The 15,287-nt window shown below is 37.0% G+C and overlaps 1 protein-coding gene across 1 annotated transcript in view; it reads left to right on the forward strand.

Annotated features, from left to right (window-relative positions):
• Positions 1-12,311, forward strand: part of SGCZ (sarcoglycan zeta) — a 1,061,503-nt gene extending 1,049,192 nt beyond the window's left edge. The window contains exons 7-8 of the mRNA XM_043893729.1: positions 922-1,045; positions 11,881-12,311. Coding sequence (XP_043749664.1) covers positions 922-1,045; positions 11,881-12,075 — 319 coding nt within the window. The 3' untranslated portion in view covers positions 12,076-12,311. The remainder of the gene's footprint in view (positions 1-921; positions 1,046-11,880) is intronic.
• The last annotated feature ends 2,976 nt before the right edge of the window (positions 12,312-15,287 follow it).

The following is a 15,287-nucleotide window of genomic DNA, read 5'->3' on the forward strand; positions in this document are numbered from 1 at the left end:
CATCTGTTCTGAGTCTGTAACCTCAAAGGAGACCAGTTACTCTGGATGATGGTGAAGGTGAGCCTGAAGGAACTTTTGTTCTGAAGTCCCGTGGTCAACAGAACGCAGGCAATCGCGGCCCCAGAGCAGAGCTATTATCCAAAATGACCCACTCCAGGATAAGATCTCTTATCACACCGAGTGCTTTTTATGACTATTTTCTTGCTTCTGTATTTTACTTCCATTTGCTCTTTCTCTAGGTTTATATTTGAAGATAATTTTGAAATCTCTTCCAACTATCCTTTTTGCAGCCTATCTAAAACACTTGTATCTCACCCCTCATTTAATTTTTCTTTCTCAGACTAATGTCATTCATTCTGAGCACATTTTCTTGGGCTAATAGAGGTCAGTTGATGTAGGAAATATCTTATCTTCATTTTAACTAATTTCTAGAACTGTAAAGAGCCCTTTGAGAATTCTTTAGTTTACAGAATTTTGACTGGGCACACTTGAAAGTTCTCAATAGTAAATATTTTCGTTAAAACTCATCTTAGCAAGGCAACTGAGGGATACTTACATGCTAACTTGCTACAAATTTACTGCTTAAAACTCCATCATTAATACTGAAAATGTATAAAAGATTTAAACTGGTAAACTTATCACGACCTACTTTTCACAGGCATTGTGAAGAGAAACAACACAGGAAACTGTTACTAAATCGTTATACAAATGAGACTAAAGAATTGATGCTAACAATTGAAGAATTTCATAAAGAGCCAAAAAATAGAGAATACAATACAAAATCTTTGTAAAACCCATTTTAGATTTTTTTTTTTAATGGCAGGCATTGGTATTTATGCCTGCCTGTTTGTTTTAGTTGACTAGCATTATCTTTTCAATATTAAGGTTTTAGGAATTTTGTTTTTGTTAATTATTTTTTAGGCTTGAATCACCAACCAGGTCCTTGATAATGGAAGCTCCTCGGGGGGTCCAGGTGAGTGCTGCAGCTGGAGACTTCAAGGCCACCTGTAGGAAGGAGCTGCATTTGCAGTCCACAGAGGGGGAGGTAAGTTCTGAGGAGCAGACACTGGCCCTTTAATCTGGGGGCAGGGGGGTGCATTTGCTTCTTATCATATTACAAGCATATGGTTCCAGGGGAAGCATAAGGGACTACTTCATAAGATCATAAAAGGGTTCAAATTATGAAAATATGAATACTTCTTGACTATGAGACTGGTTAAACCAAATATTATTTTCATAAGTCAAAGTTTTTTTTTCTACTGAAATATATTCATTCATAAGTTGATTGTAAGTTGGGCATCTAAATTCCTTCAATTTCAAGATCGACAGATGAACAAAACGAACACCAAGATAATACCCAGAATGAAGGCGATCTTTGCTGTCTTTGTTCTGTGTTGGTCTTCAAAAAGTTTTTCCACAGAGTGCTTTGAAAGTTCATGTGTTTGTTTCAGTAGAAAGAGTACCTATATATTTCCAAAATTTCACGCAGTTATTTCTTAGATAAGGAGATACATGATGGTCTTCTTCCATGTCACTTTATTTCACCCAAGCGTCTGTTTAAAGTCAGTTGTCCTCATTCCTTTAAAGAACCTTGCTTTCTCTCACTGCCTGATTTAAAGAACCTTCTGTCTTCGGCCTTCCACCCTTTTTACTAGAACGTGATAGGCACATATTTATTTTTCTACTTTACTTGTTATATACATCATGCCCATCATGTGTGCAGAATCACATTTTTGTCCATTTTGGAAAGTCCTCAGCATTATGTCTTCAGATATGCCCTCTCCCCTTTTTCTCTAGCTCTCTAGGCCTTTTTCAGAAGCTCTGAAGATATGTCTTTTCATTCTCTTAACCTTCCACATCCCTTAGCTTCACCTTCATTTCTATTTCTTTATTAGCCTGTGCCTCACTCTGCCTGTTTATTCAGATCTACATGCCCCAGTTCTTACTCAGTAGCTAATCTCTCTTTCAATCCTTCCATCAAGCTTTTAATTTTAGTAATTTTGTCATTCATTTCTAAGATTCTTATCTCTTGGTTTTTTGTTGTTGTTGTTGTTCAAATCTGCTTGAACATCTTGGCAGTTAGTCTCATTTGTTTTTAATTCTACCTTAATTATTTCAAAACCTGATACATAATGCATATTGATTCTGTATATATTTTTCATAATTCCCAAAGTCCTTAAAGGCCTAAATCTGTTGTGATGCTATTTCTACCAGTTACTTCCCTTAATAGTTTATTTCTTCATGTGATTTTTTTTTTAAATGAGTTTATAAAGATCAAGCTGAGAAGGAAAAGCATAGAAGGTTGATTTGAGAGAGATGCTCTGGAGCATTTCGGACCTTCTTACATGTAAAGATGAGGGCAGATATTAATAGAATCAAAGGAGAACTTCCTTTCTTACCTTTATGGCAGTATCTGTTGTTGATTCGAGATAAATTTGAATTACACATTTGGCTTCCTTTTTTTTTTTTTGATGTTCAACATCTTTCCTTTATTTTTTTTATTTTTTTTTCTTATTTTTTTTTATTAGTTGGAGGCTAATTACTTCACAACATTTCAGTGGGTTTTGTCATACATTGATATGAATCAGCCATAGATTTACACTTATTCCCCATCCCGATCCCCCCTCCCATCTCCCTCTCCACCCGATTCCTCTGGGTCTTCCCAGTGCACCAGGCCCGAGCACTTGTCTCATGCATCCCACCTGGGCTGGTGATCTGTTTCACTATAGATAGTATACATGTTGTTCTTTCGAAACATCCCACCCTCACCTTCTCCCACAGGGTTCAAAAGTCTGTTCTGTACTTCTGTGTCTCTTTTTCTGTTTTGCATATAGGGTTATCGTTACCGTCTTTCTAAATTCCATATATTTGTGTTAGTATGCTGTAATGTTCTTTATCTTTCTGGCTTACTTCACTCTGTATAAGGGGCTCCAGTTTCATCCATCTCATTAGGACTGGTTCAAATGAATTCTTTTTAACGGCTGAGTAATATTCCACGGTGTATATGTACCACAGCTTCCTTATCCATTCATCTGCTGATGGGCATCTAGGTTGCTTCCATGTCCTGGCTATTATAAACAGTGCTGCGATGAACATTGGGGTGCACGTGTCTCTTTCAGATCTGGTTTCCTCAGTGTGTATGCCCAGAAGTGGGATTGCTGGGTCATATGGCAGTTCTATTTCCAGTTTTTTAAGAAATCTCCACACTGTTTTCCATAGTGGCTCTACTAGTTTGCATTCCCACCAACAGTGTAAGAGGGTTCCCTTTACTCCACACCCTCTCCAGCATTTATTGCTTGTAGACTTTTGGATAGCAGCCATCCTGACTGGCGTGTAATGGTACCTCATTGTGGTTTTGATTTGCATTTCTCTGATGATGAGTGATGTTGAGCATCTTTTCATGGGTTTGTTAGCCATCTGTATGTCTTCCTTGGAGAAATGTCTGTTCAGTTCCTTGGCCCATTTTTTCATTGGGTCATTTATTTTTCTGGAATTGAGCTACAGGAGTTGCTTGTATATTTTTGAGATTAATCCTTTGTCTGTTGCTTCATTTGCTATTATTTTCTCCCAATCTGAGGGCTGTCTTTTCACCTTACTTATAGTTTCCTTTGTAGTGCAAAAGCTTTTAAGTTTCATTAGGTCCCATTTGTTTATTTTTGCTTTTATTTCCAATATTCTGGGAGGTGGGTCATAGAGAATCTTGCTGTGATTTATGTCGGAGAGTGTTTTGCCTATGTTCTCCTCCAGGAGGTTTATAGTTTCTGGTCTTACATTTAGATCTTTAATCCATTTTGAGTTTATTTTTGTGTATGGTGTTAGAAAGTGTTCTAGTTTCATTCTTTTACAAGTGGTTGACCAGTTTTCCCAGCACCACTTGTTAAAGAGGTTGTCTTTTTTCCATTGTATCTCCTTGCCTCCTTTGTCGAAGATAAGGTGTCCATAGGTTCGTGGATTTATCTCTGAGCTTTCTATTCTGTTCCATTGATCTATATTTCTGTCTTTGTGCCAGTACCATACTGTCTTGATGACTGTGGCTTTGTAGTAGAGTCTGAAGTCAGGCAGGTTGATTCCTCCAGTTCCATTCTTCTTTCTCAAGATTACTTTGGCTACTTGAGGTTTTTTGTATTTCCATACAAATTGTGAAATTATTTGTTTTAGTTCCATGAAAAATACTGTTGGTAGCTTGATATGTATTGCATTGAATCTATAGATTGCTTTGGGTAGAATAGCCATTTTGATCATATTGATTCTTCCAATCCATGAACACGGTATGTTTCTCCATCTGTTTGTGTCCTCTTTGGTTTCTTTCATCAGTGTTTTATGGTTTTCTATGTATAGGTCTTTTATTTCTTTAGGTAGATATACTCCTAAGTATTTTATTCTTTTTGTTGCAATGGTGAATGGTATTGTTTCCTTAATTTCTCTTTCTGTTTTTTCATTGTTAGTATATAGGAATGCAAGGGATTTCTGTGTGTTAATTTTATATCCTGCAACTTTACTATATTCATTGATTAGCTCTAGTAATTTTCTGCTAGAGTCTTTAGGGTTTTCTATGTAGAGGATCATGTCATCTGCAAACAGTGAGAGTTTCACTTCTTCTTTTCCTATCTGGATTCCTTTTACTTCTTTTTCTGCTCTGATTGCTGTGGCCAAAACTTCCAACACTATGTTGAATAGTAGTGGTGAGAGTGGGCACCCTTGTGTTGTTCCTGATTTCAGGGGAAATGCTTTCAATTTTTCACCATTGAGGGTGATGCTTGCTGTGGGTTTGTCATATATAGCTTTTATTATGTTGAGGTATGTTCCTTCTATTCCTGCTTTTTGGAGAGTTTTAATCATAAATGAGTGTTGAATTTTGTCAAAGGCTTTCTCTGCATCTATTGAGATAATCATATGATTTTTATCTTTCAATTTGTTAATGTGGTGTATTACATTGATTGATTTGCGGATATTAAAGAATCCTTGCATTCCTGGGATAAAGCCCACTTGGTCATGGTGTATGATTTTTTTAATATGTTGTTGGATTCTGTTTGCTAGAATTTTGTTAAGGATTTTTGCATCTATGTTCATCAGTGATATTGGCCTGTAGTTTTCTTTTTCTGTGGCATCTTTGTCTGGTTTTGGAATTAGGGTGATGGTGGCCTCATAGAATGAGTTTGGAAGCTTACCTTCTTCTGCAATTTTCTGGAAGAGTTTGAGTATGATAGGTGTTAGCTCTTCTCTAAATTTTTGGTAGAATTCAGCTGTGAAGCCATCCGGTCCTGGGCTTTTGTTTGCTGGAAGATTTCTGATTACAGTTTCGATTTCCTTGCTTGTGATGGGTCTGTTAAGATCTTCTATTTCTTCCTGGTTCAGTTTTGGAAAGTTATACTTTTCTAAGAATTTGTCCATTTCATCCAAGTTGTCCATTTTATTGGCATAGAGCTGCTGGTAGTAGTCTCTTATGATCGTTTGTATTTCAGTGTTGTCTGTTGTGATCTCTCCATTTTCATTTCTAATTTTGTTAATTTGGTTCTTCTCCCTTTGTTTCTTAATGAGTCTTGCTAATGGTTTGTCAATTTTGTTTATTTTTTCAAAAAACCAGCTTTTAGCTTTGTTGATTTTTGCTATGGTCTCTTTAGTTTCTTTTGCATTTATTTCTGCCTTAATTTTTAAGATTTCTTTCCTTCTGCTAACCCTGGGGTTCTTCATTTTGCCTTCCTTTTTAAAAATGTGTCTATTTTTAATTAGAGGATAATCACTTTACAATGTTGTGTCTGTTTCTGCCATACATCAACATGAATCAGACATAGGTATACATAAGTCCCCTTCCTCTTGAACCTTCCTCCCACTTCCCGCCCCATCCCACCCCTCTAGGTTGAGCACCAGGTTCATGGAGCACCAGGTTCATGGAGCATCAGGCTGAGCTCCCTGCATTATACAGCAACTTCCCATTAACTCTCTATTTTACATGTCGTAATGTATATATCTTAATGCTATTCTCTCAGTTTGTCCCACCCTCTCATTTCCCTGCTGTGTCTGTAAATCTCTTCTCTATGCTTGAGTCTCTATTCTTGCTCTGCAAATAGCTGGAATAGTTACCATTTTTCTAGATTCCATATATATGTGTTAACATGTGATATTTGTTTTTGTCTTTCTGATTTCACTCTGTATAGCAGGCTATATGTTCATCTACCTCACTAGAACTGATTCAAATTTGTTCCTTTTTATGGCTGAGTAATATCCCACTATATATATATGTGCGTATGTGTGTGCCACAACTTTGGGCTTCCCTGGTGGCTCAGAGGGTAAAGCGTCTGCCCGCAATGCGGGAGACCCAGGTTCAATCCCTGGGTTGGGAAGATCCCCTGAAGAAGGACATGGCAACCCCACTCCAGTATTCCTGCCTGGAGAATCCCATGGACGGAGGAGCCTGGTGGCCTATAAATATAGTCCATGGGATCTCAGAGAGTTGGACACGACTGAGCAACTTCACTTTCACCACAACTTCTTGGCTTCTTTTTTATAAACAAATTTATTTCCAGGATCATTAATATCTTAGTGTATATTACAGATTAAATAATCTAGAAATATGTTTATAATATTGAAAATATGTATCTATATTACCTTTCAGGATTTCTTTCCACTACAGTTACAGACAACAATACTTTGTCTGCCACAGCAAGAAAGAAATCTTTCTTAAATATCTCACATCTTTTTTAAAGCATTGTTTTTGTCATGTTAATCATTTCATTCAAATTATTCATAATGAATCATCCCATAATAAGTATTGATGGTTATTAATCGCCATTCCACTCTTATTTATGCACCACTTTACTTATGTTCTCATATTCAAAGTATCAGCAGAATCCTTGAATTTAATTACAGATTAAGATTTAATTGTGAATTGAGTATTATGCTATACACAAGTTATAGCCAAAGGTTTTCAACTGCAGCCATTCTTTATCTTAATAAAATAAAGATACAAAAAAGCACATCACTTTCTATTAGAATAAAATAGCATGTAATTTTTCTAAGAAGAGGTATGAAATTATGTAAAATCTTCCTCTTTGCTTCACTGACTATGTCACAGAAAAGCAAATCAATCAATTAACAATATAGAAAAATATGAATTCCCTACCCTTAAATAGTACTTAAATTCACTAAGATCAGAACAAAAATTGTATTGAGGTAGCCCAAATAAGTAAGAAGAAAACTGCACACACAGTTGTACACTGCAAAAGTTTCAACCATCTCAGACATAGTATTACAACAAATTTTCAAATTCAGCTCTGAAAACACCATGAATGACAATTGTAGGTAAAATACTGAAAGTGTTATAATAACATATGCAATGCAGTAACTTAATAACATATATGTTACAAGATGACAGAGGAAGGAGAAATCAGTTTTTACTTTGCAAAATATTTGAATATTTTGCTACAGCAATAGGTCTGATTTCAACAGGTAAGAATGGGATAAATGCATGCTTGTTGAGAGAAGACAGTGGAGCCTTGACTGAAAAGCTCAGGGATGTTAGTCTGAGTGCCTGGAAGAGTTTCAGAGTGAATGGAATATATAATTTATAGGGCAATATGGAATAAAAATATCAGTTTTAGAAGTTGGGAAGTGAGCAGTGTCACAGTAACTGCCTTAAGCAGAACAGACAGAGGTATGAGCGAGTCCATCCAAGTTGCAGAAGCCTGGAGAAGATGGAAGGTTTGAAAAGAATATACAACACTCCGTTTTACTTCATAACTTGCTTTTCTGTCTCAAATCCAGAAAACATTATTTTCCCTCTCCTTTCTTTTTCTATTTTTTATGTGGAAATCCATTGTTTATTTCTTAATCCATCCTTTTGTGGAAGGATGTTATATCTGCAAGGCTAACTCAAAATTCAGGATTTTATTTTAAGAATTCACTAGAATTAGACTGTTTACAAGCATTTTCTTCTTTTTCTATTTTTTTCCTTTGTTCCTTTTCTTGTATAATTTTATATTATTATTGAGGTAAAAGTTGTATATAACATTGTATACAATTCAGGTGTACACCATCATAATTTGACATCTGTATACATTACAAGGCTACCCACTCCAGTATTCTGGCCTGGAGAATTCCATGGACTATAGTCCATGGGGTCACAAAGTGTCGGACATAACTGAGCAACTTTCACTTCACTTCATACACTACAAAATAATCACCACCAGAGGTCTAGTTATCATCCATTCCCATATAATTAGTTCGATTGAGTTGCTCAGTCATGTCCAACACTTTGCAACCCCATGGACTGCAGCACGCCAGGCTTCCCTGTCCATCACAAACTCCCTGAGCTTGCTCAAACTCATGTCCATCGAGTCGGTCATGCTATCCAACCATCTCATCCTCTGTCATCCCCTTCTCCTCCTGCCTTCAGTCTTTCTGGTTGGCTAAAAAGTTCACTTAGGTTTTTCTGTAAGATGTTACGGAAAAAACACGAACAAATTTTTAGCCAACCACAAATTAACACTCTCTTTTCTCTTTTCAAATATCCTATTCATTTTAATTTATCTATTAATAAAAGCTACTTCCCATATGTGGGTGAGGCTACAGTGTGGATCTCAGAAGTTTATGGAATTAAGTATTCTCAAATAGCTAAGTATTGTGTAGTGCGTGCATGCTAAGTTGTTTCAGTCGTGTCTGCCTCTGTGTGACCCTATAGACTATAGCACTCCAGGCTTTCTCTACCCGTGGGATTCTCCAGGCAAGATGGGGAGGGAGGCGGGAGAGGGGATCGGGATGGGGAACACATGTAAATCCATGGCTGATTCATGTCAATGTATGGCAAAAACCACTACAATGTTGTAAAGTAATTAACCTCCAACTAATAAAAATAAATGAAAAATGAATAAAAAAATAAATAACTAAAAGAAAAAAAGAACACTGGAGTCGGTTGCCATGCCCTCCTCCAGGGTATCTTCCCAACCCAGGGATCAAACCTGCATCCCTTACATCTCCTGCGCTGGCAGGCAGGTTCTTCACCACTAGCACCACCTGAGAAGCCCAAGAATTGGAGGGCACCGCTGGAGCTTAACTGAAGCAGGCCACACACAATGTTCAAGGCTACCTCCATTGATGAGGCCACCACAGCTGGGCTTGTTTTCTGAGGCTGCTACCTGAATGCCCTACTTGTGTAAAAATAGCTATTCTCCACATTTATTCAGTCAGGCTACCCCAGTGGAAACACAATCAGTTTCAGACTATAAAACTCAGTGATGTGGCCTGGTGTCAGCAAGCCTCTGAAAGCCACTGGGATTGGCAGTAACACCTGTTTCTATGCTTACTAAGGAAATGAGGCCCAGCATTTATACCCCCAAAAATATGTTGTCATTTTCTTTTGCTTACTTTTGTACACTTTTAACTTTTGCATCAGGAGAAAAGAAAATCTTCTAAGAAAAATAGAAGTCCTTTCTTTCTGTTTGCTTTCTGGTCACTTAACCTGGAAAAAGTTATGAGGTAATAAAATTTCAGCATTTGATACCTACAAACAAAACGTTTAATTATGCTACCTACAAACAAAAACTTTAATTATGGTTTCTTAACTTTGAATACATTGGAAAAGGAAATGGCAACCCACTCCAGTGTTCTTGCCTGGAGAACCCCGGGGACGGGGGACCCTGGTGGGCTGCCGTCTATGGGGTCGCACAGAGTCGGACACGACTGACGCGACAGCAGCAGCAGCAACTTTGAATACTGTTGGTAACGGCAATCATTTCTACTTCATAATTTATCCATTTATTAAAAAGCTATTTGTATTATATGGGAGCTATATGTACAAGGTCAAACACTGTGAAGTTATTAAAAAAAATAAGACTTCAAGAAGGTCATGGTTTATTAGGGAAAGTAATATATCAATATGACTATAAAATATCCAGCGATGAACCAAAAAGATATTAATAAAATGCCATGTGAGAACCAAATAAGAAGTCTTTCCACCTTGGGGCACTAGGGAAAGGTCCATGGAGGATGAAACATGAACTGGGTTTTGGTGGAGGGTGAAAACTGTAGCCTAGAGGAAAGAGACATGTAGAAGATGCAAGAAAAGCATTGTATCCTGCAGCTTGCACTGCAAGTTGCATGATTCTATTCACTGTTCTATGAACTTGAATCAATGACAGGTCCTGCCCTCACAGATATTACTTGCAAATAAGAGAAGTAAACAATGAATGAATGAATGCACAACTAATATAATGTTAGAAAGGGATTGTTACTATAGAGATAAGTAAAGCTGGTAAGGAGAGATTACTGGATTTGTGTCACTTTAATAGGGAGGTTAGGAAAGTCCTCTTTTAGCAGGTGACACATCTGTGGTATAGGAATTATGTTTCTGGCTTATTCTAAATGTGCCATAGATTTCTATATTTCAAAAACTTTTAAATATATATTAAAAAAGAGGCAAACAGGGGAAATCTCCCTCCTATCCCTATTCTCTGTTTAGTCACTAAGTCCTGACCGACTCTTTTGAAACCCCATGGACTGTAGCCCACCAGGCTCCTCTATCCATGGGATTCTCCAGGCAAGAATACTAGAGTGAGTTGCCATTTCCTCCTCCAGGGGAACTTCCCAACCCAGGGATTGAACTCACATCTCCTATGTTAGCAGGCAGATTCTTTACCACTGAGCCACCAGGGAAGCCCTCACCCCTGTTTTCTAACCACCCCATTAATATCTATCCTCACTCGTAAATATTTGGAGAAATTTTTTTCAGGCCAGGAACACAAGGAATTAAAAAGCCCTGAGGCCAAAGTTGTTTTGGTAGGTTTGAGAAAATGTGAGAGCTCCAGTTAAGAAGAATTAAAGGAGATGATTTTAGAGAGACAGGCCAGATCTTATAGGACTGGTTGACTGTGAAAAGTAATCAAGATTAATTTTAAGTGTGGTGGAGACCGTTAGGGAATTGTGAGCATGATATGACATTATTTGATTTGTGTTTCTTAGTTCACTCCAGCCATTTGTATAATAGACTGTAGGAGGACAAGAGTGGCCCCTGGGAGGCCAATTAGGGGGCTAGTGCAAGAGTCCTAGTAGAAATGATTAGGACTCAGGATGAAGGCACAAGTGTGGGAGATGGAGTATTCTCTGGTTCTCCTGTCAATTTAGAGATGCCTGTAGGCAGTAATTAGCTACATAACAATAGAATCAAGACATAGCTAGTAAGAGTCCAGTTTCTTTGCTCATTCAAATTCATGATCTAATGTTCCTTTCTTTGGATGGTTCCCCATGCATGTCAAAACCATATGATCGCTGGCCCCTAAAGTGTTGAGTCCATGGTTTGAAATAAGTGACGTAATTTTGCAAGTTAGATTTAGCAGCATAAGTGTTAAGTGCAGGTAATATATTTTTTCAGGGAGACTTCAAACCTGATTATATTTAATTAATTATCTGTTGTTTATTGTGCATATCATCTACTTGGTGTCCACTGTGAGTCAACATGATTTTATGAGTATTAAAAAAAAAAAATTAAACCAGAGAGTCAAAGTTGTTAAATTAATTGCCCATCACTTCACTAATGGCATGTCCTTAACCATCCTTATTTCTCCGTATATTCTTTAGACTGGCAAGATTAAGTGAAATTAAGAGACAGTCAAAATCATTCATTTTCTGGGGTGTTTGAATAACTGGGTTGGCCCCCTAAGCAGATTGTACCATCTTGCTTTTCCAATGGAGGACCATCTCTCTGAACGCACCACGTGTCAAAGGCTGGGGTAGCCGGTTGTACCGTAGGAATACAATTTGTGGGTTCCACAAAGCTTGGCAGCTAAACCAACAGAATTGTTTGTCCTGTGGTCTTATTAGATCATGTTGTAAAGATCGTAAGAATATAGGATGCTAAGAGGAAGTAAAATTCGGTTTCTTTCCTCCTAGATATTTTTGAACGCGGATACAATCCGGCTGGGAAACCTACCGACGGGCTCCTTTTCCCCTTCTTCACCCAGCTCCTCCCATTCTCGGCAGACAGTGTATGAACTGTGTGTCTGCCCCAACGGCAAACTGTACCTGTCTCCAGCCGGGGTCGGGTCCACGTGTCAGTCCAGTAGCAACATCTGCTTGTGGAGCTGAAGTGACTGATCTCTCCTCACACCAGAATAGCCTTTTGTTCCCGTCCGTCTGCTTCACAGTTCTGCTCCGTTTCCCTCGTGATCAGTCCAGAGCTTCTCCAAATGGTCCACAGAGCATCTCCTTCCGGGGTAAGCGAGGAGTCTGGCCACCTTCCCCCTCAATTTTCTGTGCTGCTCGACCCGGCGAGTGTGAGTGACAGTGGAAGAACCATCTTCAGCAGAAAAACTGGATCATAATCTTTGCTCAGAAGGGAGAATAACATAGGTGCCTTTGCTACATGAAGTGAAGCACACAGTTTTAGATTTTTGCAGGACCTGGATATGGACTGCACATATATACATTTACATAGATGAAATTCCCAGTATCCAATGGCAAGATGACATGGTTAACCCTGTAAGAAAACTAATTCTACAGTCTGAAAGCACAATTTTCCATTCATCTTTTTGGATGTAAACTTTTATCCCCGAATTTTAAAATTTTAAAGCATTATGTAATGCTTGCTTTACTAAAAATTCAATTCATGGTTTTTAACAAGACAAGACAGAATCCCACCCTGAGTTTTATTTGTTTCTTTAAATTCAATGTGTTGTTACTCTTTGTCTACTAAGTCTAGAATTTTGTACATTAGGTAATTTTGAAAGCTCTCAGCAATAGAATCTTTACAGAATTAACAAAATGCCATTATACCATCATTTATCAGATCTGAATGGCCTTATGCAGTATTTACTTGGCTATTGCATGTGATGTATTTGCTTTTAACAAAACATCTAATTTATTGCAATATAAGATAGGATTAAGAGGGACATACTGATGGTATAGAATCCATAGTTGTTTTTTTTTTCAATTGACATAATATCCACTAGGTTCTAACAGTACAATTTTTGTTTGCTTCATTCACTTTATACTTAACTCAGACTGCTAAAATGCAAACATCCTAAATAAATAAAAACTACTGTGATGCCTAATGCTGAGAATGAATTCACTTTCCATTGGAATATCATCTACAGAATTATATCTATGTATTTTTTATTGGAGATTAAGACTTAAGGATGGTAGAAATTAAATTAAAAATCCCTGCTTAAACAGTAAAACATACAACTGTTAGCAAACATGTTGAAAATGTGTTTACTAAATCAGATTCTTATTTTTAGGAATTTAGTCACATTCCCTTGCAGCTGTTAATATTTAGTTATTTTTATTAGACTGTTAAGCTTCCCTGACATCAGAGAGCATAGTTTCTTCCATCCTCCAGTGCTTATTTTTGTAAATTCTCTCCTAATAAATAACTCCAAAATACTGTAGGTTCACTTTCCACAACACTCCTTAACTCGAATTCTTACAATTTACAGAATCCAAGAATAGAAAATTGTATTAAATAGTTCCTACTATGGGAAGGTGACTTGATTACTATAAGGTAAGTCTTTAATTTTCACATGTCAACCCATCTTTATCCCCAGTACACAGGTGCGTGGAACTTTCATTTTGGGGGTCCATGACTGTAGAAACTTGGGAGTTCAGGACTCTGTGGCACAGGGTGAAGTTGGAGATTGGAACTTGTAGAGATAATTTGATTAGCTTAAGTAAGATATTCAAGTAATGCAAGCAACCAAGTGAACCCTTTGACCAGAATTGTATTGTTTGGACAATGTAACATATCAAATATCTGAAAAAAGCTCCATTTCACTAATTGTATTCTGTACTAGGCAAAGTCAGAAAGCTGGTACAATTTTATTGCTTTTAAAATAGAACTTGTGTCGGGTGTTATTATACAAAACTTTAAATCAATATTGGAGTAAAAATAAGAAGTGAAATTGCTTAAGAAGTCATATCCTAACATATGAGTTTAATTTATTTAAGGTAAAACATTAGAATTTACTGTGATAAACTTTCACATTGGTTTTTGCATAATACGCAAATTATAACATGAGAAATTTTGAGAAATTATGGGTGTTAATCACTGTATCATGGACCTTTTAGGAAAACACTATTAATTTGAGGCATACTCAAATTATAAACATCCCTAAATTAAAACAGTCAGAAAGTTTTTTAGTCCAATGGGAACAATTATTTTGTTTAGTGATTAACCCTGTTTCTAATCTCAGCTCTGTCTTCTAATCAATCAGCTGATTTAGATGGTCTGGGAACGTATCCAGGCTTTAGTTTACTCAACTTTACAACTTTACAAAGTGTTGAATCAAATGATCTCTTGAGATTCCTTCCAGCTCTAACATGTTCTAGTTCCAAGAGCAAATATTATAGAAGGCGAATGGGGCTGTCAAAATGTTAAGCTATATGTGATGAGAGGAGAAAAGATAAAAAGTGTAAAAAACCAATTCCAGTGAAGAGCGGTCAAATTTTGAATTCACATGTAATTTAAATGCTATAAACACAATTCAAAAGAAATGTATAAGAGATTTAGACTATGTATAGATGATGTAAAAATATCTGCTCAATGTAGTTTAAAAAAAACTAGTGATACAGATGGATTTCCTATCCAACTAACTCTAAGTGGTTGGTTTAAATTAGTTGACTGGCTGTTTCAGATTCTTAGAATCTAAGTATAAACTCAGCCTCAGAGTTTGGGCTTTTATTAAAGGCATAGAAGTTTGCTCTGAAAAGTCCTTAATTTCCTCATAAAGGAAGACGCTTGCTTCTTGATACAGAGTTTTCTTAATTGCAGACTACCCAAAGAGATCTGTTATCTGTTTTTCCAGTACCACTTTTGTGTTACAAGGTATATAAATATAGTGCACTTTACTTAGATGCAAATTTCATCTTTCCCAAATTAAACTCAGAAAAGTGATTTCTGTAAAGTGTTCTATATGGACCCTAAGCTTGGTACTGGTTTAACTGGAGAAGTCAGTAAGGGAAGAAAGGAGGAAGGCAGGTAAGCAGACAGGAAAGAAAGAAAGAGAAGAAAGAGAACTGACAGCATTCCTAACATTTAAATTCTTATCTGAGAACTGATACCCAGAGAAGTATCTGCCTTCAGGTTCTGAGGTCAAAATGAGGGAAGCAAAGAGGACAAACTATTTTTTTCCTTCAGAATATTTCAGTAAGACACTCGCCCTTCTCCCACCCAAAAAACACACTTCCAAATTTCTTCCAAAATTTTGATTCTGTACTTCTTAGTCCATTTTTCTTTCTCTTATTTTACTGTGAACCATAAACTGAATAATCTGGTACAAAACTACTTTTCAACTACTTAACCA

This window comes from Cervus elaphus, chromosome 32 (genome assembly GCF_910594005.1).
Source record: "Cervus elaphus chromosome 32, mCerEla1.1, whole genome shotgun sequence".
Lineage (NCBI taxonomy): Eukaryota > Metazoa > Chordata > Mammalia > Artiodactyla > Cervidae > Cervus > Cervus elaphus.